The 25,201-nt window shown below is 47.3% G+C and overlaps 1 protein-coding gene across 2 annotated transcripts in view; it reads right to left on the bottom strand.

Moving 5' to 3' along the window:
• The window catches only part of SLC25A38 (solute carrier family 25 member 38), a 278,685-nt gene that overhangs the window by 58,848 nt on the left and 194,636 nt on the right, over positions 1-25,201 (bottom strand). The window contains exon 6 of one of the 2 annotated variants that reach the window (XM_063940320.1): positions 21,257-21,534. The exons of the other annotated variant lie outside the window; for it this stretch is intronic. Coding sequence (XP_063796390.1) covers positions 21,445-21,534 — 90 coding nt within the window. The 3' untranslated portion in view covers positions 21,257-21,444. Of the gene's footprint in view, positions 1-21,256; positions 21,535-25,201 lie in introns of those variants that run through there. 2 annotated transcript variants of the gene reach the window in all.

Raw genomic sequence — 25,201 nt, forward strand, 5'->3', positions numbered from 1 at the left:
GCATGACCACTTTCCACGTGAGGTATTTTAGCTCCACGGTTTTAAGTGGCTCAAACCAATGAGACTTCAGGAAATCCAACACAACGTTGAGATCCCACGGTGCCACTGGAGGCACAAACGGGGGCTGAATATGCAGCACTCCCTTAACAAAAGTCTGAACTTCAGGCAGTGAAGCCAGTTCTTTTTGGAAGAAAATGGACAGAGCCGAAATCTGGACCTTAATGGAACCCAATTTTAGGCCCATAGACACTCCTGACTGTAGGAAGTGCAGAAAACGACCCAGTTGAAATTCCTCCATTGGGGCCTTTCTGGCCTCACACCAAGCAACATATTTTCGCCAATACGGTGATAATGTGTTACGGTCACATCTTTCCTCGCCTTAATCAGCGTAGGAATGACTTCCTCCGGAATGCCTTTTTCCTTTAGGATCCGGTGTTCAACCGCCATGCTGTCAAACGCAGCCGCGGTAAGTCTTGGAACAGACAGGGTCCCTGCTGCAGCAGGTCCTGTCTGAGCGGCAGAGGTCATGGGTCCTCTGAGATCATTTCTTGAAGTTCTGGGTACCAAGATCTTCTTGGCCAATCAGGAACCACGAGTATAGTTCGTACTCCTCTCTTTATTATTATTCTCAGTACCTTGGGTATGAGAGGCAGAGGAGGGAACACATACACCGACTGGTACACCCACGGTGTTATCAGAGCGTCCACAGCTATCGCCTGAGGGTCCCTTGACCTGGCGCAATATCTTTTTAGCTTTTTGTTGAGGCGGGACGCCATCATGTCCACCTGTGGCCTTTCCCACTGGTGTACAATCATTTGGAAGACTTCTGGATGAAGTCCCCACTCTCCCGGGTGGAGGTCGTGCCTGCTGAGGAAGTCTGCTTCCCAGTTGTCCACTCCCGGAATGAACACTGCTGACAGTGCTAACACGTGATTCTCCGCCCAACGGAGAATCCTTGTGGCTTCTGCCATTGCCATCCTGCTTCTTGTGCCGCCCTATCGGTTTACATGGGCGACCGCCGTGATGTCTGACTGAATCAGTACCGGCTGGTGTTGAAGCAGGGGCCTTGCCTGACTTAGGGCATTGTAAATGGCCCTTAGTTCCAGAATATTTATGTGTAGGGCAGTCTCCTGACTTGACTATAGTCCTTGGAAATTTCTTTCCTGAGTGACTGCCCCCCAGCCTCGAAGGCTGGCATCCATGGTCACTAGGACCCAGTCCTGTATGCCGAATCTGTGGCCCTCTAGAAGATGAGCACTCTGCAGCCACCACAGTAGAGACACCCTGGCCCTTGGGGACAAGGTTATCAGCCGATGCATCTGAAGATGCGATCCGGACCACTTGTCCAGCAGATCCCACTGAAAGATCCTTGCATGGAACCTGCCGAATGGAATTGCTTCGTAAGAAGCTACCATCTTTCCCAGGACTCGCGTGCAGTGATGCACCGACACCTGTTTTGGTTTTAGGAGGTCTCTTACAAGAGATGACAACTCCCTGGCCTTCTCCTCCGGGAGAAACACTTTTTTCTGTTCTGTGTCCAGAACCATCCCCAGGAACAGTAGACGCGTTGTAGGAACCAGCTGCGACTTCGGGATATTCAGGATCCAGCCGTGCTGTTGTAGCACTGTCTGAGCTAGTGCTACTCCGATCAACAACTGTTCCCTGGACCTCGCCTTTATAAGGAGATCGTCCAAGTACGGGATAATTATGACTCCCTTTTTTCGAAGGAGTATCATCATTTCTGCCATTACCTTGGTAAATACCCTCGGAGCCGTGGATAGACCAAACGGCAACGTCTGGAATTGGTAATGACAGTCCTGTACCAAAAATCTGAGGTACTCCTGGTGAGGAGGGTAAATGGGGACATGCAGGTAAGCATCCTTGATGTCCAGTGATACCATGTAATCCCCCTCGTCCAGGCTCGCAATAACCGCTCTGAGCGATTCCATTTTGAACTTGAACCTTCTTATGTAAGTGTTCAGTGATTTTAGATTTAAAATGGGTCTCACCGAACCGTCCGGTTTCGGTACCACAAACAACGTGGAATAATAACCCCTTCCCTGTTGCAGGAGGGGTACCTTGATTATCACCTGCTGAGAGTACAGCTTGTGAATTGCCTCCAGCACTGCCTCCCTGTCTAGGGGAGTTGTTGGCAAAGCTGATTTGAGGAAACGGCGAGGGGGAGATGTCTCGAATTCCAGCTTGTAACCCTGAGATACCACTTGTAGAATCCAGGGATCTATCTGTGAGCGAGCCCACTGGTCGCTGAAGTTCCGGAGACGGGCCCCCACCGCACCTGGCTCCGCCTGTGGAGCCCCAGCGTCATGCGGTGGACTTAGAGGAAGCGGGAGAGGGCTTTTGCTCCTGGGAACTGGCTGTATGGTGCAGCTTTTTCCCCCTGCCTCTGGGCAGAAAGGACGCGCCTTTAACCCGCTTGCCTTTCTGTGGCCGAAAGGACTGTACCTGATAATACGGTGCTTTCTTTGGCTGTGAGGGAACATGGGGTAAAAATGTCGACTTTCCAGCAGTTGCTGTGGAGACAAGGTCCGAGAGACCCTCCCCAAACAATTCCTCACCTTTGTAAGGCAAAACCTCCATGTGCCTTTTAGAATCTGCATCACCTGTCCATTGCCGGGTCCACAATACCCTCCTGGCAGATATGGACATTGCATTTACTCTAGATGCCAGCCGGCAAATATCCCTCTGGGCATCTCTCATATATAAGAGTGCATCCTTAATATGCTCTATGTTTAGCAATATAGTGTCCCTGTCCAGGGTATCAATGTTATCAGACAGGGAATCTGACCACGCGGCTGCAGCACTGCACATCCATGCTGAAGCAATAGCCGGTCGCAGTATAAAACCTGAGTGTGTATACACAGACTTCAGGATAGCCTCCTGCTTTCTATCTGCAGGCTCCTTTAGGGCGGCCGTATCCGGAGACGGTAGTGCCACCTTTTTTGACAAGCGTGTGAGCGCTTTATCCACCTTAGGGGATGTCTCCCAACGTGACCCATCCTCTGGCGGGAAAGGGTACGCCATTAGTAATCTTTTAGAAATCACCAGTTTCTTATCGGGGGAAGCCCACGCTTCATCACACACTTCATTCAACTCATCAGATGGGGGAAAAACCACTGGTTGCTTTTTCTCCCCAAACATAATACCCTTTTTTGTGGTACCTGGGTAACGATCAGAAATGTGCAACACATCTTTCATTGCCGTAATCATGTAACGGATGGCCCTATTGGAATGTACCGTGGTCTCACCGTCGTCGACACTGGAGTCAGTATCCGTGTCGACGTCTGTATCTGCCATCTGCGGTAGCGGGCGTTTTAGGGCCCTCGATGGCTTTTGAGACGCCTGGGCAGGCACGGGCTGAGAAGCCGGCTGTCCCACATCTGTCATGTCGTCAAACATTTTCACGTACTTCCTTCCACATATCCATCCACTCAGGTGTCGACCCCGCAGGGGGTGACATCACATTTATAGGCACCTGCTCCGCCTCCACATAAGCCTCCTCATCAAACATGTCGACACAGCCGTACCGACACACCGCACACACACAGGGAATGCTCTGACTGAGGACAGGACCCCACAAAGCCCTTTGGGGAGACAGAGAGAGAGTATGCCAGCACACACCAGAGCGCTATATAATGCCGGGATTTACACTACTCACAGTGATTTCCCTTATAGCTGCTTATTACACAGAATTGCGCCTAAATTTAATGCCCCCCCCTCTCTTTTTTACCCTTATGTAGTCTGAAACTGCAGGGGAGAGCCTGGGAGCGATCCTTCCAGCGGAGCTGTGAGAGGAAATGGCGCCAGTGTGCTGAGGGAGATAGCCCCGCCCCTTTTTCGGCGGACTTCTCCCGCTTTTATTAAATTAATGTGGCAGGGGTATTTTACACATATATAGCCTAGTAAGCTATATTATGTGTTTGCCACCTGTAAGGTAATCAAATTGCTGCCCAGGGTGCCCCCCCCCCCCCCCAGCGCCCTTCACCCATAGTGACCGGAGTGTGTGGTGTGCACAGGGAGCAATGGCGCACAGCTGCAGTGCTGTGCGCTACCTTAATGAAGACAGGAGTCTTCAGCCGCCGATTTTGAGGAAGATCTTCTTGCTTCTGGCTCTGCAAGGGGGACGGCGGCGCGGCTCCGGGACCGGACGATCATGGACGGGCCCAGTGTTCGATCCCTCTGGAGCTAATGGTGTCCAGTAGCCTAAGAAGCCCAAGCTAGCTGCAAGCAGGTAGGTTCGCTTCTCTCCCCTAAGTCCCTCGTAGCAGTGAGTCTGTTGCCAGCAGATCTCACTGAAAATAAAAAACCTAAAATATACTTTCTTTTTCTAGGAGCTCAGGAGAGCCCCTAGTGTGCATCCAGCTCATCCGGGCACAAAATTCTAACTGAGGTCTGGAGGAGGGTCATAGTGGGAGGAGCCAGTGCACACCAGGTAGTCCTAAAGCTTTCTTTAGTTGTGCCCAGTCTCCTGCGGAGCCGCTATTCCCCATGGTCCTTACGGAGTTCCCAGCATCCACTAGGACGTCAGAGAAATACCGTTATCAACAGTAAGTTCTTACCATAATGTATATTTCTCCGGCAGGGTCCACAGTTTATCCACAGGATAACATTGGGATTTCCCAAAGCAATTTTTAGTGGTGGGGATGCTCCCGATTAATAGGAGAACCCTATGCCCGAATTGAGCATCATGAGAGGCAAAGATATCCCAGGCATAATGTCTGATTGAATGTGTTTACTGGAAGCCATGTGGCTGCCTTACATATCTGTTCTGCTCAAGCACAATATTGTGCTAACCATGAAAGATCTTCCTTGCATGTAAAGTAAGCAGAGACATTAGCCGGGAAAGGGAGATCAGCTTAAGAATATGCTTCTGAAATTTTCATTCAAAGCCATCTTTCTAGCATCTGTTTAGTAGCAGGCCATCTCCTCTTGTGAAAACCGTAGAGGATGAAAAGAGAATTTGTCTTTCTAATGGCACTGGTACAATCCATGTAAGTACTAAATGCCCGGACTACGTCCAGCGACGCATCTCCCGCAGAAAATCCAGATTACTGAAAAACCTGGACTATATTATCTTCGTTAAGGTGGAATATAGATTACCCCTTAGAAAGATGCCCAGACCTAGTTCTGAGAACTACTTTATCTGGATAACATCAGAAAAAGGAGATTAGCATGAAAGTGCTCCTAAATCTGACTTTCTTCTAACTGATGCCATAGTCAGCTGAACTTTAGCTGTCAACCCTTTAAAATCCACTTCACTTAGTGGTTTAAACAGAGCAACTTGACAGTCTTTGAGGACTAGATTTAGATTCCCTGACCCTGAAGTAGGAAAAGGGGAAGGTTGAGTGCGCAGCATTCCCTGGGTAAAGTGTGCAAATTCTGCAATTTGGCATTTCTCGTTCGGAACCATACAGTCAATGCTGACACTTTTATATCCAAATGAAGCCACCGTTAAACCTTCATTTATTCCTGTTTAAAGGAATGACAAAAACCCTGCATAAACTCTGCAAGATTTCGGGTCCACACCTCACTTATTGCACCAATGCATAGAAGCTTGCCATATTTAATGATAAATACGAGTTAAGGAAGTTTTTCCTTGCTCTGAGTCCTTGTGAAAATCCTGTGGACCTCAGTATATAGATTTCAAAAGCCACGCCATTAAAACAGTAGATCCAGATATCTGTGATAATCAAGGACCCTGTTTTAGTCTGCACGTAGAGGAAACAGAAAGAGGTAATCAACATTTTCTGTGGATCTGTGTACCAACCCCTTCTGGGTCAAGCCGGAGCTTATTAGGATCCCAGCATCTTTATTGTGTTTTCCTCACTATCCTGAGTAACAGAATGATTTGAGAAACACATAAGGGAAATACAATTCCCATTAAAAAGATATTCATAAGATCACTTCTTTTGTTCCTGACCCAATTATGGCTTTTGTTGTTCAGATGGGACTTCATGAGAATTATCTCTGGCCAAGCCCATTTGTCTACCCGAGTCTGAAATGACTTTAGGGTTCAAAGCCCATTCATTTACCTGAATGGCGCGTCGACTGAGAAATCAGCGCTTCCGTTTAGGACTCCCGGAACAAACCCAGAGGACAAGGCTGGAAGATGGAGTTCTGCACATAGTATGTGATTTACCTCCTTCCTCGCTATTTATCTGCATGTTCCTGTCTGAAAATAAGGGTACGCTACTGTCCTTTGCTTGTCCTTGCGGATCTGGACCGATCTTCCTTTAGGAATGTCTCGTGCCTGAATCAGGACTCAGTATATGGCCTGAAGTGCTAACAGATTTATTAGCAGGTACATTTTTTCTGTGGTCCATAATCCCCGGAATCATATTTTTCCGAAAAAAAGGCCTCAATAGTCGAGATGACTTGTATTTGTTGTCAAGATTTCTCCACACGATATCCAAAAAGAAAAAGGTATCCTCTCATCTAGATGGAATGTCTGTAGCTCCCAGGCTACTTCTCACCTTTTTCTGCCAGTACCACATCTTGTTTGTGTACTGTCCATCTGGCCCATCTACGCCACCTGGTATTCACAGACGGTCTTGAGCTCTGAGATTTTAACCAGGTACAACACTGCTTGACTTCCAACCTCATTGAGATTGCACATATCCAGTGTGATGCTGCCTTAGATAGAGGAGATGCTGAAAAAATCTTGAGTGAAAAAATGCCCTCTCCATCATGTGTATTGTTAACCCCATCAAACCCACCATTCGCACTGCTGCGTGAATTGATATTGTTTGACATTGTAATCATCTCCTAGTTTTGCCTTGGATATCTTGTTCCGAGGTAACTACTTTCTGCAAACTCGAATTCAGTATAACCCCACCATGAGTTATGTTATGGAACCAGAAATGATCCCATTCACGAACCACCCGTGCCTCTGCAGACAAGTAATTTGTATGTTATAGATGACACAGAACCTTTCCTGTATTTGTGTCAGGATAGGAAAGTGGTCAAGGTATGGCAATTTTTCTTATCTCTACTAACGGAGATAAATTGCCATAATCATTTTGGTACTCTGGGGCTGTGGCTAACCCAAAGGGTAAGGCCTAACTGAATTTTTACTGAAGGATGGTAACCTTGAGATAACACTGAATGACAGTGTTATAGGAGCCTGAAGGTAAAGTTCCTGACTTATCCAGGAATACCATGTATTATATTGGCTCCTCACCCAACTATGGAGTTCCCTCCACGTGAACTGTATTACCAAAATTTCTCTGTTTTTGAAATTGATAATGGGGCGAGGGATTTTTAACCCAGGTGGGAATAAACCCTCCATAGTGCATGGATTACTGGAATGACAATTCCTGACAAAACATTTTCTGAATTGCTTCATGCAAATCCCTCGCCTATGTCTCTACCCGAGACGGGCTGAAACCGAATACCTTTTAGGAGAATGGTTCCAGAAGGGAAAGTATAACCCTAGAGATACCGCTTCTTGCACCAAGGCATCTATTTGTAAACCGCTATCAACTCTGTGCCTGAAGAAGTTGGCCCCCCCATCCTTATCCAATCCACCAGAAGGAGACCTGCACCATCATACTGTTGTCTCTGGTTTCGAAGCCGACCTGTGGTTACCTTTGTTTCTTTGCCTTACCAAACTAATTGTATCAAGGCTGTCACGTTCTTTTATGACTGACAAGGCCAATTAAGACCTGTATATTTGGGATTATATGTGGAAAGGAATGTGACCTTCCTGGAGTCTGTTTCTGACTACGGAATAACTGTAAATTCAAAAAGAAACTTCCAGCCAAAGCAAAAAATTGCAGAACCTTACTTGATTCTGAATCAGCTTCCCATGTACAGATGAGGGGTTTATGTTGTGCCTAGGCACATAACTATTCAAGATAGCCGTGGCCCCATATATACGTGAACCAAGCTGTTCTAGAACAGCTATTGTTTTGCTTATGCCCTAGAACCTTAGTGTCCATATGAGCTACATGGGATTCTCTCCCTTACAGGCGCTGAAACCTGTTTTCCAGTACCTCAGCCCAATGTACATATAGCACCTGGTATTTCAAGGTGGTTTTCCATCCAAGAACTTAACCAGGCCGAGCACTGCTTAGCTTCCAAATCTATTGAGATTGAGCCTATCCAGTGTGGTGCTGTAGACTACAAGGTGAAGTCCTGGCTGGCCTTGTAACTGCCCCAAAGACCATATGGTCTTATTCTTTTGATGGCAGAGGCCCTATAGACTTTTGCATTATCCAATGATATGCATATCTATTTTTGGGAGGCACTTCCTCATTTAAAACCGTCCCTTTTTTTGAAAAAGATATCCGAATCCCATTTACTGGAAATTCTACTTTACTGGGTGTGACCCAAACCTTTTTCCAGAATTCTGCTCTCATGGGACATTTAAACAGAAGTGCCTTATTCTTACCCCAGGCACTGCTGCCTTATTGACAGATAGCCTATTTTTTCTCTAATTTATTCATCTTATTCATTTAGCTGATATCTTTTACTTGTTCTTTGTATGCTGAAGTAGAGTATATGGAGCTTTCATCATCTGATGATTATCATGTGTAGTATGTGAAGTCAATGATTTATTTACATTCGGTTCATCAGCTTGTCTTATTGAAGACGCTGTTAGGGATATACCATAATCAGTGAGCAGCATGTGTTAATATTGCAAGAATTAACATTTCAGCTAAACTGTACAAGGTCTGTGCAAACATCACCCTCAATGGGTCTACCTATACCTGATATAATCAGGAATGTATTATACTAAACAGCAAATCATTTTTACACATAACCATCCTGTAATCATATAGGATAATACAGTTTTTACCGAACAACAACATATAAGTGTTCTGCTGCCCTTAGCTATGATAAATACTCAGCACTTTCACAGTGTACTACACAATTTTGTGACTGTAATCACCTTTCTCTAAAGTGATATGTGTGACCCTTCCCATGCACCTGCGTTAAGGATCCGAAGTATCAACCGACAATCATTTATTATTAAGTCAGCATCACACTAGCAGTCAGTCACATATTATACATATATATATATATATATATATATATATAATATATATACACTACTCAAAAAAATAAAGGGAACACTTAAACAACACATCCTAGATCTGAATGAATTAAATATTCTTATTAAATACTTTGTTCTTTACATAGTTGAATGTGCTGACAACAAAATCACACAAATTATCAATGGAAATCAAATTTATTAACCCATGGAGGTCTGGATTTGGAGTCACACTCAAAATTAAAGTGGAAAAACACACTACAGGCTGATCCAACTTTGATGTAATGTTCTTAAAACAAGTCAAAATGAGGCTCAGTAGTGTGTGTGGCCTCCACGTGCCTGTATGACCTCCCTACAACGCTTGGGCATGCTCCTGATGAGGTGGCGGAAGTAAAGCAAACCTCTTCTGGAAGGAAATAGAAAGTGTGGATACCGGAACTTTCAGAGATCCGAGACGCAGGCCTGCAGAAAAGACTGTCTGTAGGAAAAGCAAGAGTCTGGCCACCTTGAAAACTGTAGGAGCCCCGTGTCGTTCACACCAGGCTACATAGGCCTTCCAGATACGGTGGTAATGTCTACAAGTGACCTCCTTACGGGCTTGAAGCATGGTAGGGATCACGGTGAAGGAATAGCCTTCTGTCTTAAGATGGCCTTTTCAACAGCCGCGCCGTCAAACGTAGATGCCTAGCTGCCTTAAGTACTGCCTCGCAGCGGTAGAGGCCAGGGATCGTCTATCGTCTGAAAGCATAGGCTGGAGTACAAGGCTCTTCAAGGCCAGTCCAGAGCTATTAGTAGTACCATTGAGTCTTCTCTCTTTATGTGCTGCAGTGGACGAGACAATAGAGGAAATGGTGGAAACAGATAGACAAATTGGAACTGCCAAGGTGTCGTGAGGGCATCCACTGCCATTGCCACCGGGTCCCTCGTCCGAGAGCAGTATAGCGGCAGTTGGGGGATGTGCCGGGATGTCATGAGGTCGATCTGTGGAAGACCCCACCAACGGATGAGCTGTTGGAATACCTGGGGATGGAGTGCCCACAGACCCTGGTGAATGTCATGGCGGATGAGATAATCGGCCTCCCAATTTTCTACACCTGGTATGAAGATAGCTGACATAGCCTGTGCGTATTTCTCAGCCCAGAGCAGGTTGCAAGTGCCACCATGTTGGTTGATGTAAGCCATCGCCATGGTGTCGTCCAACTGCACTGAGATGGCCCGCCCCTCGAAGTGGATGATCCACCTGTTGCAGAGTGTAGAATACTGCCCTTAATTCAAGGATGTTTATGGGTAGGGTAGATTCTTGGGGGGGGGGGTCGATCGCCCCTGATACTGGTTTTCAATGGTCACCGTACCCCATCCTCGCAGACTTGCGTCTGTGGGGAGGAGAGTCCACTCCCAAATTCTGAAACTCTTGCCTTTGAACAGGTGTGTTGAGTTCAGCCACCAGAGAAGCGAGATTCGAGCTTTCAGTGATAGAGTCACCCTTTGATGAAAAAACAGATGTGATCTAGACCACTGACTTAGTAGACACATCTGAATCCGTAAAACACCTTCAGTGAAAGTATGAACATCAGGAAGAGACGCAATCTTTCTCTGAAACCACACTCACAAAGCAGATATATGAACCTCGAGGGAGGCCAAACAAAGGCCTAAGTTCAGGCCATGTTGCAGAAAAGCCAAAAGTCTGGCAGTGCTGAACCTGTATGCATCATAATTCTTATTAGCACACCAGGTGAAGTAAGAATTCCAGACCCTATAATAAATCCGAGCCAAAGCCAGTTTGCAGGCTTTCAACAGTTTGAACGACTGCCAGAGAATCCCTTGGCCCTCAGGAGTTAAGCTTCAAGAGCCACACTGTCAAAGCTAGTCTGGCCAGGTCCGGGTAGACATAAGGGCCCAGAACGAGGAGGACTGGGCATTGAGGATTTAGAAGAGGACGCTCTATCGAGAGACCCTACAGGTCTGAGAACCAATGCCATCTGGGCCACGCTGGAGCGACTAGAAGTAGTAGTCCTCCTTCTTGCTTGAACTTCAGGATCACCCTGGGCAGAAGAGACACCGGAACACGTACGTCAGCCGAAAGTTCAATGGAATTGCCAGCGCATCCACAAATGCTGCTTGAGGATCCCTTGTCCTTGCTCCGAAGACCGATACCTTGTGATTGTGTCGAGATGCCACCAGGTTCACATCTGGTAGGTCCCACTTGTCCACTAGAAGTTGAAAGACTTCTGGATGAAGGCTCCATTCTCCGGCTTGTACGTCCTGACGACTGAGGAAGTCTGCTTCCCAGTTGAGGACTCCCGGAATGAACATTGCCGATATGGCTGGCAGATGGCGTTCCGCCCAATGAAGGATTTTTGATACTTCCATCATTGCTGTGTGGCTTCAAGTGCCTTGATGATTTATGTATGCCACCGTGGTGGCGTCCGATTGTACTTGAACAGTCCTGTTCTGTACCAGAAGCAGGGCTAGAGTCAATGCATTGAACACTGCCCGCAATTCCAGAATGCGTATCGGGAGGAGAGATTCCTCCCTGGTCTACCGACCCTGAAGAGAGTGTTGCTCCAACACCGCGCCCCAATCCCGCAGAGTGGCATCCGTCGTCAGAAGGACCCAGTTGGAGATCCAGAAGGGACTCCTGCTCAGTTGCTGGTCCTGTAGCCACTAGCTCAGTGACATGCAGACCTCCAGAGTCAAGGACATTATGTGAGTCCTGATCCGATGAGGCAGGCCATTCCATTGGAAAAGTATAAACCTCTCCAGAGGGCAGGAATTAAATTGAGCGTACTCCACCCTGTTGAAAGCCGACACAATGAGGCCCAGTTCTTGAATTGCCGAGTGTATCGACACGTGGGTGAGAGAGGAAGCATTTTATCTTGTCCTGAAGTTTCAGGACTTTCTCCGGAGACAAACAACCACTGGTTGTGGGTGTCCAATAGTGCTCCCAGGTGCACCATGCTCTGAGCAGGACCAGGGAAGATTTCTTCCAGTTGATGAGCCACCCGTAGGCTTGCAGGAATTGGACCGTCAGTTCCAGATGATGGAGGAGAACCTCTCGAGAGATCGCCAGGATCAACAGTCGTCCAGATATGGCAGGAAGATGATACTCTGATAGCGGAGTAGAGCTGTCATGACCTTGGTGAAAATTCATGGAGCCGTGGTCAGACCAAAAAGTAAGGCCTGGAATTGAAAATGTAGGTTGCCAATAGCAAACCGTAGGTATTGTTAATGCGACACTGCAATAGGTATATGCAGGTAAGCATCCTGTATGTCCAGGGATACCATATAGTCCTTGGGCTCCAAAGCCAGAACAATACAGCGAAGCGTTTCCATACGGAATTTGGAAACTTTCACAAACTTGTTCAAAGACTTGAGGTTGAGAATGGGCCGCGAGGACCCATTCGGTTTCGGTACTAGGAACAGCGTGGAATAGTATCCCCTGCCTCTCTGAGCCAGAGGCACCGGAACTATCACTCCTGTATCCAGGAGAGATTGCAACACCAAGTGGAGAGTTTTTGCTTTTACCTGATCCGAAGGGATGTTTGTTGAGCAAAACTGGCAAGAGGGACGTTTCTTGAAAGAGATGGCATATCCGTGAGTGACAACTTCCCTTACCCAGGCGTCCAAAGGGGTCTGTAACCATGCCTGAGCAAACCGTAGACATCGGCCTCCCACCCTGGGATCCCCCAGAGGGAGGCCTGCCCCATCATGCAGCAGGCTTGTCTGTTTTGGAAGCAGGCTGACGGGCAGCCCAGGCACGTTTAGGTTTGGGCTTACCAGATTTGACCCTTTACTTTACCTGGAAGTCGAAAGGAATGAAAGGAAGTACTCAGCCTTTAAAGCCGAAGGAGAAGTACTAGGCAGGCATGCAGTCTTAGCTGATGCCAAGTCAGCTACAATCTTGTTGAGATCTTCCCCCAAAAAGAATGTTTCCCTTAAAAGGGATTACCTCCAAGGTCTTTTTAGATTCCTGATCTACTGACCAGGACCGCATCCAGAGAATTTGGCAAACCAGAATGGATGTAGTAGATGTCATGGCCGCCAGGACACCTGCATCGGATGCCGCCTCAAGAATATAATGAAAGGCTGTAATAAAATATGAAAGACATTGTCTAGCATTATCAGGAAAAATAAGAATTTACTCACCGGTAATTCTATTTCTCGTAGTCCGTAGTGGATGCTGGGTACTCCGTAAGGACCATGGGGAATAGACGGGCTCCGCAGGAGACTGGGCACTCTTAAAAGAAAGATTAGGTACTATATCTGGTGTGCACTGGCTCCTCCCTCTATGCCCCTCCTCCAGACCTCAGTTAAGGAAACTGTCCCCGGAAGAGCTGACATTACTAGGAAAGGATTTGGAATCCAGGGTAAGACTCATACCAGCCACACCAATCACACCGTACAACTTGTGATAACTATACCCAGTTAACAGTATGAACAACAACTGAGCCTCATTTAACAGATGGCTCATAACAATAACCCTTAAGTTAAGCAATAACTATATACATGTATTGCAGAGAGTCCGCACTTGGGACGGGCGCCCAGCATCCACTACGGACTACGAGAAATAGAATTACCGGTGAGTAAATTCTTATTTTCTCTGACGTCCTAGTGGATGCTGGGTACTCCGTAAGGACCATGGGGATTATACCAAAGCTCCCAAACGGGCGGGAGAGTGCGGATGACTCTGCAGCACCGAATGAGCAAACTCAAGGTCCTCCTCAGCCAGGGTATCAAACTTGTAGAATTTTGCAAAAGTGTTTGAACCCGACCAAGTAGCAGCTCGGCAAAGTTGTAAAGCCGAGACCCCTCGGGCAGCCGCCCAAGAAGAGCCCACCTACCTCGTGGAATGGGCCTTTACTGATTTAGGATGCGGCAGTCCAGCCGCAGAATGTGCCAGCTGAATCGTGCTACAGATCCAGCGAGCAATAGTCTGCTTTGAAGCAGGAGCACCCAGCTTGTTGGGTGCATGCAGGATAAACAGCGAGTCAGTCTTTCTGACTCTAGCCGTCCTGGAAACGTAGATTTTCAGGGCCCGGACTACGTCCAGCAACTTGGAATCCTCCAAGTCACTTGTAGCCGCAGGCACCACAATAGGTTGGTTCAAATGAAACGCTGATACCACCTTTGGGAGAAATTGGGGACGAGTCCTCAATTCCGCCCTGTCCATATGGAAAATCAGATATGGGCTTTTACATGACAAAGCCGCCAATTCTGACACATGCCTAGCCGAAGCCAAGGCCAACAGCATGACCACCTTCCAGGTGAGGTACTTCAACTCCACGGTTTTAAGTGGCTCAAACCAATGTGATTTAAGGAAATCCAACACAACGTTGAGATCCCAAGGTGCCACTGGAGGCACAAAAGGGGGCTGAATATGCAGCACTCCTTTAACAAAAGTCTGAACTTCAGGCAGTGAAGCCAGTTCTTTTTGAAAGAAAATAGACAGGGCCGAAATCTGGACTTTTATGGATCCCAATTTGAGGCCCATAGTCACTCCTGACTGGAGGAAGTGCAGAAATCGACCCAGCTGAAATTCCTCTGTAGGGGCCTTCCTGGCCTCACACCAAGCAACATATTTTCGCCATATGCGGTGATAATGTTTTGCTGTCACATCCTTCCTAGCTTTTATCAGCGTAGGTATTACTTCATCCGGAATGCCCTTTTCCGTTAGGATCCGGCGTTCAACCGCCATGCCGTCAAACGCAGCCGCGGTAAGTCTTGGAACAGACAGGGGCCCTGCTGTAACAGGTCCTGTCTGAGAGGCAGAGGCCATGGGTCCTCTGAGATCATTTCCTGTAGTTCTGGGTACCAAGTTCTTCTTGGCCAATCCGGAACGATGAGTATTGTTCTTACTCCTCTCCTTCTTACTATCCTCAGTACCTTGGGTATGAGAGGAAGAGGAGGGAACACATAAACCGACTGGTACACCCACGGTGTCACTAGCGCGTCCACAGCTATCGCCTGAGGGTCCCTTGACCTGGCGCAATATCTTTTTAGCTTTTTGTTGAGGCGGGACGCCATCATGTCCACCTGTGGCCGTTCCCAACGATTTACAATCAGTGTGAAAACTTCGGGATGAAGTCCCCACTCTCCCAGGTGGAGGTCGTGCCTGCTGAGGAAGTCTGCTTCCCAGTTGTCCACTCCCGGAATGAACACTGCTGACAGTGCAAGTACGTGATTCTCCGCCCATCGAAGAATCCTTGTGGCTTCTGCCATTGCCATCCTGCTTCTTGTGCCGCCCTGGCGGTTTACATGGGCGACCGCCGTGATGTTGTCTGACTGAATCAGCACCGGTTGGTTTCGAAGCAGGGGTTCCGCTTGACTCAGGGCGTTGTAAATGGCCCTTAGTTCCAAAATATTTATGTGTAGGGAAGTCTCCTGACTTGACCACTGTCCTTGGAAGTTTCTTCCCTGAGTGACTGCCCCCCAACCTCGGAGGCTTGCATCCGTGGTCACCAGGACCCAGTCCTGTATGCCGAATCTGCGGCCCTCGAGAAGATGGGCACTCTGCAGCCACCACAGTAGAGACACCCTGGGCCTCGGGGACAGGGTGAGCAACCGATGCATCTGAAGATGCGATCCGGACCCTTTGTCCAACAGATCCCACTGAAAGATCCTTGCATGGAACCTGCCGAAGGGAATTGCTTCGTAAGAAGCCACCATCTTTCCCAGGACTCGCGTGCAGTGATGCACCGATACCTGTTTTGGTTTCAGGAGATCCCTGACCAGAGATGACAATTCCTGGGCCTTCTCCGCAGGGAGAAACACCTTCTTTTGTTCTGTATCCAGGATCATGCCCAAGAACAACAGACGCGTCGCAGGAATCAGCTGCGACTTTGGAATGTTCAGAATCCAGCCGTGTTGTTGCAGCACTTCCCGAGATAGTGCCACACTGGCTAACAACTGTTCCTCGGACCTCGCCTTTATAAGGAGATCGTCCAAGTACGGGATAATTATAACTCCCTTCTTCCGAAGGAGTATCATCATTTCGGCCAGTACCTTGGTAAATACCCTCGGTGCCGTTGACAGACCAAACGGCAACGTCTGGAATTGGTAATGACAATCCTGTACCACAAACCTGAGGTACTCCTGGTGAGGTGGGTAAATGGGCACATGCAGGTAGGCATCCTTGATGTCCAGTGATACCATAAAATCCCCCTCTTCCAGGCTTGCGATAACCGCCCTGAGCGATTCCATTTTGAACTTGAACTTCCTCAGATAAGTGTTCAAGGATTTTAAATTTAGAATGGGTCTTACCGAACCGTCCGGTTTCGGTACCACAAACATTGTGGAATAGTAACCCCGTCCCTGTTGAAGGAGGGGAACCTTGATTATCACTTGCTGAAGGTACAGCTTGTGAATAGCCGCCAGCACTACCTCCCTTTCCCCGGGAGCAGTCGGCAAAGCTGATTTGAGGTAACGGCGAGGGGGAGTCGCCTCGAACTCCAGCATGTATCCCTGAGATACCACTTGTAGGGCCCAGGGATCCACCTGTGAGCGAACCCACTGGTTGCTGAAGGTCCGGAGACGGGCCCCCACCGCACCGGGCTCCGCCTGTGGAGCCCCAGCGTCATGCGGTGGACTTAGTGGAAGCAGGGGAGGAATTTTGTTCCTGGGAACTGGCTGTCTGATGCAGCTTTTTTCCTCTACCCCTGCCTCTGGGCAGAAAGGAAGCGCCTTTGACACGCTTGCCTTTCTGAGGCCGAAAGGACTGTACTTGATAATACGGTGCTTTCTTAGGCTGTGAGGGAACGTGAGGTAGAAAAGTCGATTTTCCAGCTGTCGCTGTGGATACCAGGTCCGAGAGACCGTCCCCAAACAATTCCTCACCCTTATAAGGCAAAACCTCCATGTGCCTTTTAGAATCAGCATCACCTGTCCACTGCCGAGTCCATAATACTCTCCTGGCAGAAATGGACATTGCATTAATTCCCGATGCCAGTCGGCAAATATTCCTCTGTGCATCTCTCATATATAAGACTACGTCCTTTATATGGTCTATGGTTAGCAAAATAGTATCCCTGTCGAGTGTATCAATGTTGTCTGACAGGGTGTCGGACCAAGCTGCTGTAGCACTACACATCCATGCTGACGCAATTGCAGGTCTCAGTATAGTACCTGAGTGTGTATATACAGACTTCAGGATAGCCTCCTGCTTTCTATCTGCAGGCTCCTTTAAGGCGGCCGTATCCTGAGACGGCAGTGCCACCTTTTTTGATAAGCGTGTGAGCGCTTTGTCCACCCTAGGGGATGTTTCCCACCGTACCTTATTCGTTGGCGGGAAAGGGTACGCCATCAGTAACTTCTTAGGAATTACCAGTTTCTTATCAGGGGAACACCACGCTTCTTCACACAATTCATTTAACTCATCAGATGGGGGAAAAGTCACTGGTTGCTTTTTCTCCCCAAACATAATACCCTTTTTAATGGTAACGGGGTTAATGTCAGAAATGTTCAATACATTTTTCATTGCCGTAATCATGCATCGGATGGCCCTTGTGGACTGTACATTTGTCTCATCCTCGTCGACACTGGAGTCAGACTCTGTGTCGACATCTGTGTCTGCCATCTGAGGTAGCGGACGTTTTTGAGCCCCTGATGGACTCTGAGACGCCTGGGCAGGCGCGGGCTGAGATGCCGGCTGTCCCAAGGCTGTCACGTCGTCCAACCTTTTATGTATGGAGTTGACACTGTCGGTTAAAACCTTCCACATATCCATCCACTCCGGTGTCGGCCCCGTAGGGGGCGACATCACACTTATCGGCTCCTGCTCCGCCTCCACGTAACCCTCATCAAACATGTCGACACAGCCGTACCGACACACCGCACACACACAGGGAATGCTCTGACTGAGGACAGGACCTCACCAAGTCCTTTGGGGAGACAGAGAGAGAGTATGCCAGCACACACCACAGCGCTATATAATACAGGGATGTACACTATACTGAGTGATTTTTCCCCTATAGCAGCTTATTTACACAGTTTTGCGCCTAAATTTATGTGCCCCCCCTCTCTTTTTTACCCTTGAAGTCTGGAACTGCAGGGGAGAATCTGGGGAGCGTCCTTCCAGCGGAGCTGTGAAGAGAAAATGGCGCTGGTGTGCTAAGGAAGATAGCCCCGCCCCCTCAGCGGCGGGCTTCTCCCGCGTTTTTAAATGTATAATGGCGGGGGTTAATGCACATATACAGTTTATCAGACTGTATTATGTGCTTTTCGCCAATAAAGGTAATCTAATTGCTGCCCAGGGCGCCCCCCCCCCCCAGCGCCCTGCACCCATCAGTGACCGGAGTGTGTGGTGTGCTAAGGGAGCAATGGCGCACAGCTGCAGTGCTGTGCGCTACCTTAATGAAGACCGGAGTCTTCAGCCGCCGATTTTCAACTTCTCTTCGGTTCTTCTGGCTCTGCAAGGGAGACGGCGGCGCGGCTCCGGTACCGGACGACCGAGGACTGGGCCTGTGTTCGATCCCTCTGGAGCTAATGGTGTCCAGTAGCCTTAGAAGCCCAAGCTAGCTGCAAGCAGGTAGGTTCGCTTCTCTCCCCTCAGTCCCACGTAGCAGTGAGTCTGTTGCCAGCAGATCTCACTGAAAATAAAAAACCTAACAAATACTTTCTTTTCTAGGAAGCTCAGGAGAGCCCCTAGGGTGCATCCAGCTCTGGCCGGGCACAGATTCTAACTGAGGTCTGGAGGGGGGGCATAGAGGGAGGAGCCAGTGCACACCAGATATAGTACCTAATCTTTGTTTTAAGAGTGCCCAGTCTCCTGCGGAGCCCGTCTATTCCCCATGGTCCTTACGGAGTACCCAGCATCCACTAGGACGTCAGAGAAATTAGACGGCAGTTCCACTTCAACTTCCTGAACCCAGGCCTCTATCGCTTTAGCAGCCCAAGAGGCCGCAATAGTAGGCCTATGCACAACTCCAGCAAGAGTGTAAACAGACTTTAAGCAACCCTGCACACGCTTATCCGTTGGTTCCTTCAGGGAGGAAATGGTAGTGACAGGCAGAGTAGAGGAGCCCACCAGACGCACAACTTGTGAGTCCACCGGCGGTGGCGTTTCCGATTTTTTACTCAACTCTGCAGTGAGAGGATAATGAGCTAGCATTTTCTTAAACAAGGAAAAACTTCTTTCCTGGATTTTCCCAGGATTCCTGACGAATTATCAACTAGGTGGTCAGAATGAGGTAAAACTAATTTAGTGACCTTCTGACGTTTAAACTTATCTGGTTTCTTAGAGGTAGCTGGAAGCTCTTCATCTTCGTCGATTTGAAGTATCAGTCTGATAGTCTCCAAGAGGTCAGGAACATCCACCTGTGTCAGATTCCTCATCAGAAGCATCTGCATCAGTGTCTGAAGGGTCAGTGTAAGAGTCATCTTCATCGGATGAGGTATCCGAAACATGTGTGGATTGTGAGGAAGTAATGGCCCGTTTAGATGACCCTTTGGTCTTAGGCGGGCGAGAGTCAGGATTTTGCTTAGCTAGTGACTGATTTAACTGCTGTAACTGAGAGGACAGAGTATCTGCCCATGGCGGATTAACTGCAGGGACAATATGTGGCTGTAATGGCACAGGAGGTCCCACAGGGGTCGCAAGTCTAGTTACTAGTGTTGTCAGTAAATTAGAGAAAACAGCCCAAGATGGGTCTTGATTTTTCCCCGTTGCTGCAGACTGACGATGGGGTATAGGACCCCCAGTACCTGTACCCTCAGCTGCTACGTTTTCCTCCAAGTAATCTGTGGCATCAGCACTGCATGGTGCAGGATCAGCCCCAGATTTATCACCCTGTGTAGCAGACATATGTAAGTGTAACCATAGGGTGCAATAGTACAATATAAGCAGACAAACTACTTGACAAAAAATCCCCTGTATAATGCGACTGCAATGCCGAGCACAAACAGATGATTTAAGACGTATGTGATGACTGAAAAACACAGAGAAAAATACCAAAGTAGTATATACTGTGAAACACTATATTATATGGTAACCTTGATGCACTTAGCCCCCCCGTCAGGGTACAGTATATAGGGATAGCAATATGTGTGAGATACAAGAGAGACCACAATGCAGCTATTGGCACAACTCAGTCACATGTACAATGCAGAAATTATTACAAACAATAAGACTGCACTGGACTAGCAATACTAAGTACAGTCTGTACCACTAAGTAAAGCTATATAGGTAGAGATATAACAATGCACGGTAAAGACTGGATGTATATCACAGGGTACTTGTACAAAATATCCCTGTAGTAATGCACTCTTTCTTAACTAACTGTCAATAGACATGTAGAATACTTAAGTGTCCTGTAAATGCACAGCGCTGATGATGCAGGCGGCTTTACAGAGGAGACTTTGCTCAGCAGTCCCAGCTCAGCGCAGCTGTGTGTGTAATGGAGCCCAAGCGCTGACAGGGAGTGAGGAAGAGAGAGAGATGCAGTTCCAGGCCGGGAACATTGGCAGTAAATGGCACCCTGGGGCTGGGGGAGAGGCTACAGGTCAGAGCCTTATACCCTTGCTGGACTTCACCCCTGGGTACTGCAGGCCTTGTAAAAATCAATTATATACAGAATTCGACCTGTGCGCAAACCCTGGTGGTCCAGTGGGGTCCCTGCACGGCCACCGTGTCCATGCCAGCGAACGCGGTCCGTCTTCTAGAGACCGTGCCGGATAGCGATTAGCAGCTAGTCCCGCCTGGGGGACCCTTTTACCTCCTCCTGAAAGCAGCCATACAATCCCAGAGAGTGGCGGTCAATGTGTGTGTGTGCCCTAATGAATCACCAGAGCCCTCCGCTGTAAGTACCCGGCAACCAGGGCGCGGGAGTATACAGCGCCGCTGGGAGGTGAGGGAGCCGCAGCATATGTCAAATAAGACATATAGCACTCAAGTGCCTATGCTGTGGCCCTTGAAGTCTTCTTTCTTCATAAAAAGCTATTTTCCCTGTTAGATGCCTGCACTGCAGGCACCAACTTACAAACTGAGCTCCTGTGCAATGAGGCGGGGCTATAGAGGAGACGGTGCTGTGCATCTTGAGAACAGTCAAAGCTTTTAGCCTGTTGGTGCCTCGGATCAAGACCCAACTCTACACCCCGATGTTATCCCTGTGGAATCCCTGTGTACCCCGCTGCAGAAAAGTAGGTTAAGGAAGAAATGGATAAATGGCAGAAATGGATAAAAAGTGGCGTGCTTTCAAATCATTTAAATACGACTAATCTTGATTAATGATGACAAAGATAAAGCAGAAATATTGAATACATTTTTTTTTATCAGTATTTACTATAGAAGACCGGATGGTGGGAGTAGTGCACAACAAAAGCAATGATAATGTCCCGTTGCTGTGTACTTGTTAAGGGTGAAGAAGTAGTCCGGGAGAGACTAAGCAAAATTAACATAAATAAATCTCCTGGTCCAGATGGACTTCACCCAAGGGTTCTCATGAAACTTTACTCAGAACAAGGAAAAATCTTGGTGATGTATGCAGCGCTATTTCTTGAATGATTTTAAATATGTTCAGTTCTTCTTTCTTAGAAGAAAAGGAAATATCAGTCCGAAGAATACAACATGTCCATCCAAATTTAAAAACCAAAAAAGAAAGTTTATTATTTAAAATGTCACTAAAAAATCCTTGGCTCAAACGTCACAACTAATCAGATGATTTTCACGGATCAGCGTTAGTCACCAGACAAAAAGAAAGGGGTTTATCTCACCGGACCTCCCGGATGTTGGACGGATTGCTCTGGCCTTCCCTCTGCTACCGGAGATGTTGCTTTTGCCGGAGCTATGCGTCTGAGGGCTTCACCACCGTTACACGTCCTCCGGTCTCACTGCACGTGAGGCGTCTATCTTATCCCCCTGTTACCGCTGCTATGCGGCTAGTCTGTACTGGGACGTCCCGCTCTCCTATTCCACTCTGGTGCGTCTGTGATAAAACACACGTCCTGCAGGAGTGGAATAGGAGAGCGGGACGTCCCAGTACAGACTAGCCGCATAGCAGCGGTAACAGGGGGATAAGATAGACGCGGCACCAAAGGACTGGTGTATAGCAGAGGTAGGCCACTTTTGAAAAAGGGAATCAAAATTCATCCTGGTAACTATATACCGGTAAGTTTGACATCAATAGTGGGGAAATTATTGGAAGGCATAATAAAGGGATAGCATACAGGAGTACTTGGAAACCACCAAGATTATTAATAGGAACCAACATGGTTTTGTGAAGGGTAGGTCATGTCAAATTAGCTTCTATGAGAAAGTGAGCAATAACCTTGACCAGGGAAAAGCAGTCGGCGTGGTCTATTTAGATTTTGCTAAAGCATTCGACACAGTGCCACGCGAGATCTTGGTTTAGGAAACACTATTTGTACTTGGGTAAGAAATTGGCTGGATAACAGGGAACAGCGAGTGGTGGTTAATGGGATGTTTTCCAACTGGGCCTCAGTATACAGTGGAATACCGCTAGGGTCCATACTCGAGCCACTACTGTTCAACATATTTATTAATGACGTAGGAGTAGGTCTGGAAAGCACAGTGTCAAGTTTTGCAGGTGATAATAAACGGTGTAGGGTAATTCATTCATACATGGATGTTAAGTCTCTACAGAAAGACTTATGTAAACTGGAAGTTTGGGCAGATAAATGGAGAGTGAGGTTCAACATAGAAAAATGTAAAGTTATGAACTTAAAACAAACATGCTACCTATAAATTAAATGGAGAAAATGTAGGGGTAATGGTAGTTGAAAAAGATTTGGGGGTGCTCATTGAAAATAGACTTAGTAGCAGAACCCAATATCAAAGTGCAGCAACAAAGGCAAATAAGGTGTTAGCATGCATAAAGCGCGGTATTGAAACAAGGAAAAAAAGCGTAATCCTTCCACTGTATAAATCATTGGTACGGCCACACCTTGACTATTGTGCACAGTTCTGGGCACCGCACCATAAAAAAAATATCTTGGAACTTGAAACGGTTCAGAGATGAGCCGCTAAATTGATTAAGGGGATAGAGGCATTGGATTATGAAAGGTTTACTAGGTTAGATATGTTTACATGAGAAAAGAAGCATCTAAGAGGAGACATTACTAATATTTAAAAATATATAAAGGGACAATACATGGCGAATTATAGTTGTAAGACTTAAAAAAATAACTTAATATGGGTCATTACAGTTAAACGATAGTTACATACAATGAATTAGTAAAACAGCTAACTGCGCTATGTTTGTATATTTAAAAAGCTGCTCAGTTTAGATAAATAAATGAACTGATAAAATAACGGGTGCACACAAAAAAAGAAACATATAAAGCACAAAAAAATAAATTATTAAAAAAACAATAGTGTAAAGCAAATGTTTACAGCTTTTTTTTGAGATGTAGTGGGGTTGCAGGTATTTTTTTGCAGCTGTTAGATTTTTCACAGTCCCAGTTGTACCGACTCTGATCTTACCCTAGTCAGTGTTGTCCTCGGAAAACAATTCCACATCCTGGAGCTTTTATCCGGTGCCTGGCTCTCTAGTGGCTCTGACCGCTCTGGTCGCAGCAGGCTGATGGTCACGTTAGGTGTCTGTGAGCGATGTAGTCGTTGGTGGTATAGCGCTGTCTCACCTTATAGCTCTGATGGCTGCGGCCATGGCTGGCTGATGTTGACGTCAGACGATGTGAGCGGTATTACCGCTGGTAATGTGTGAACACTGCTCCCGCTCTCCCACTGTTGAGTCTCCAATGCGTTTCGTATCTATGTGCTACTTTTTTAGGATGTATCCACATTGTTCTAGGTCCTTATTTAAAGGGTCGTGCCCTTATATTAAGGCTGAATCGAACAAACAGAATTCTCACATAGGGAACTTCTGAGATGGGGGCATGGTGTTTGAGGGGCTACACCTCAAAAGTGATTGGACGTACTGAGCTGAAATTTGGCATGAACGCGTAGAATTGTCACCTGGTGCTGCATGCCAAATTTCAGGGCAAAAGGAATTGGGAGTAACCTAAAGTTTCAACTGTCAGTTTTTTTCTGCGACTTCCTATTTGGCTTTTGAGGATGGTTTTCCCATATAGTCTATGAAAAGATTTTTGGGAAGGCATAACTCAGGGTAGAGGACAAATAAAGACTTGGGGTTTGTTTTATTATATAGAGCATGTCCCAGTGTAGTGCCTTTTGGGGTTAAGGTTTTTCAGAAAGTTACAGATTTTTTTTCATTTAGTAAAATATGCCCCATTTTAAAGATAGGGCTTTTCAATTTGTTGCGCCTGCGCAGTGGCTGCCAGCAGGGGGTGTACAGAGAATAGCTTCACTTGGGTGTACAAACATGGCCGACGTCACCCATTTAGCTAATTTTATCCGTGTGTAGTAGAGGCTTTAGAGACATTTTTGTGTCATATTGCAGAGAAAGGGGTGGGGTGTTTTTTAACTGTGCTATGCAAACTGTGATTTTACGCTAGCAGTGCTCACATTAAAGACTTTGAGTCTGTGCGGTGGTTGGGCAGGTATTAACATAGCCGCACCCACTTCAGTGACGTCACCAGCGTGAAATTTAAAAGTGCTTTGCGAAGTGTAAACAAGCTCCTGCACCTGAAGTAGACTGTTTTAGATTTGTTCGCACGAGCCGCGGGATCCCCGGCAACCCTACTCCCACCATGTGATCCGACTGCTCCTCCTCAGTGAGATGCTGCAGCCATGGCCCCCAGCATATATTCGACCATCCACAGCTGAGCACACATATGCCATCAGAGATCATCGCACACGTTAGCAGCAGCCGATGCAGCAGCACCATAGCAAGAGACTCTCCTGCTGGGCTGGTCCTGGGATGGCTCGCATGGTAAGGTATAAGGTTTTGTTTTTTTTAAATTAAACTTATTTAAAGGGGGCGTGGCCACAACTCCACAATTAGGCCATGCCCCCAACTTTGCCAGAATTCGTCTTCTGCTCATGGTTGTGTCTATTTCATGGCTCCTGCTGTCTTTTGTCAACATTAGGAGTTTGTGTGTGTGCAGTGGAATCCCCCCTCAACCCACCTCCCAGCATGTGATCCGCTGCAGTCATCGCACATAGCAGGCTCCCAGTACTTCGCTGTGCTTCAGCCATGTCACCCTGCTTCTGGCTGTAGAGGTGAGTGGATGGAGAAGGGCTGCTGGAGAAAAGATCATGATTGACTTATAATTCTTGCATTACATCTTCCTTTGTGCGGGTGCCCAGGGGACCCT

This window comes from Pseudophryne corroboree, chromosome 9, assembly GCF_028390025.1.
Source record: "Pseudophryne corroboree isolate aPseCor3 chromosome 9, aPseCor3.hap2, whole genome shotgun sequence".
Classification (NCBI taxonomy): Eukaryota; Metazoa; Chordata; class Amphibia; order Anura; family Myobatrachidae; genus Pseudophryne; species Pseudophryne corroboree.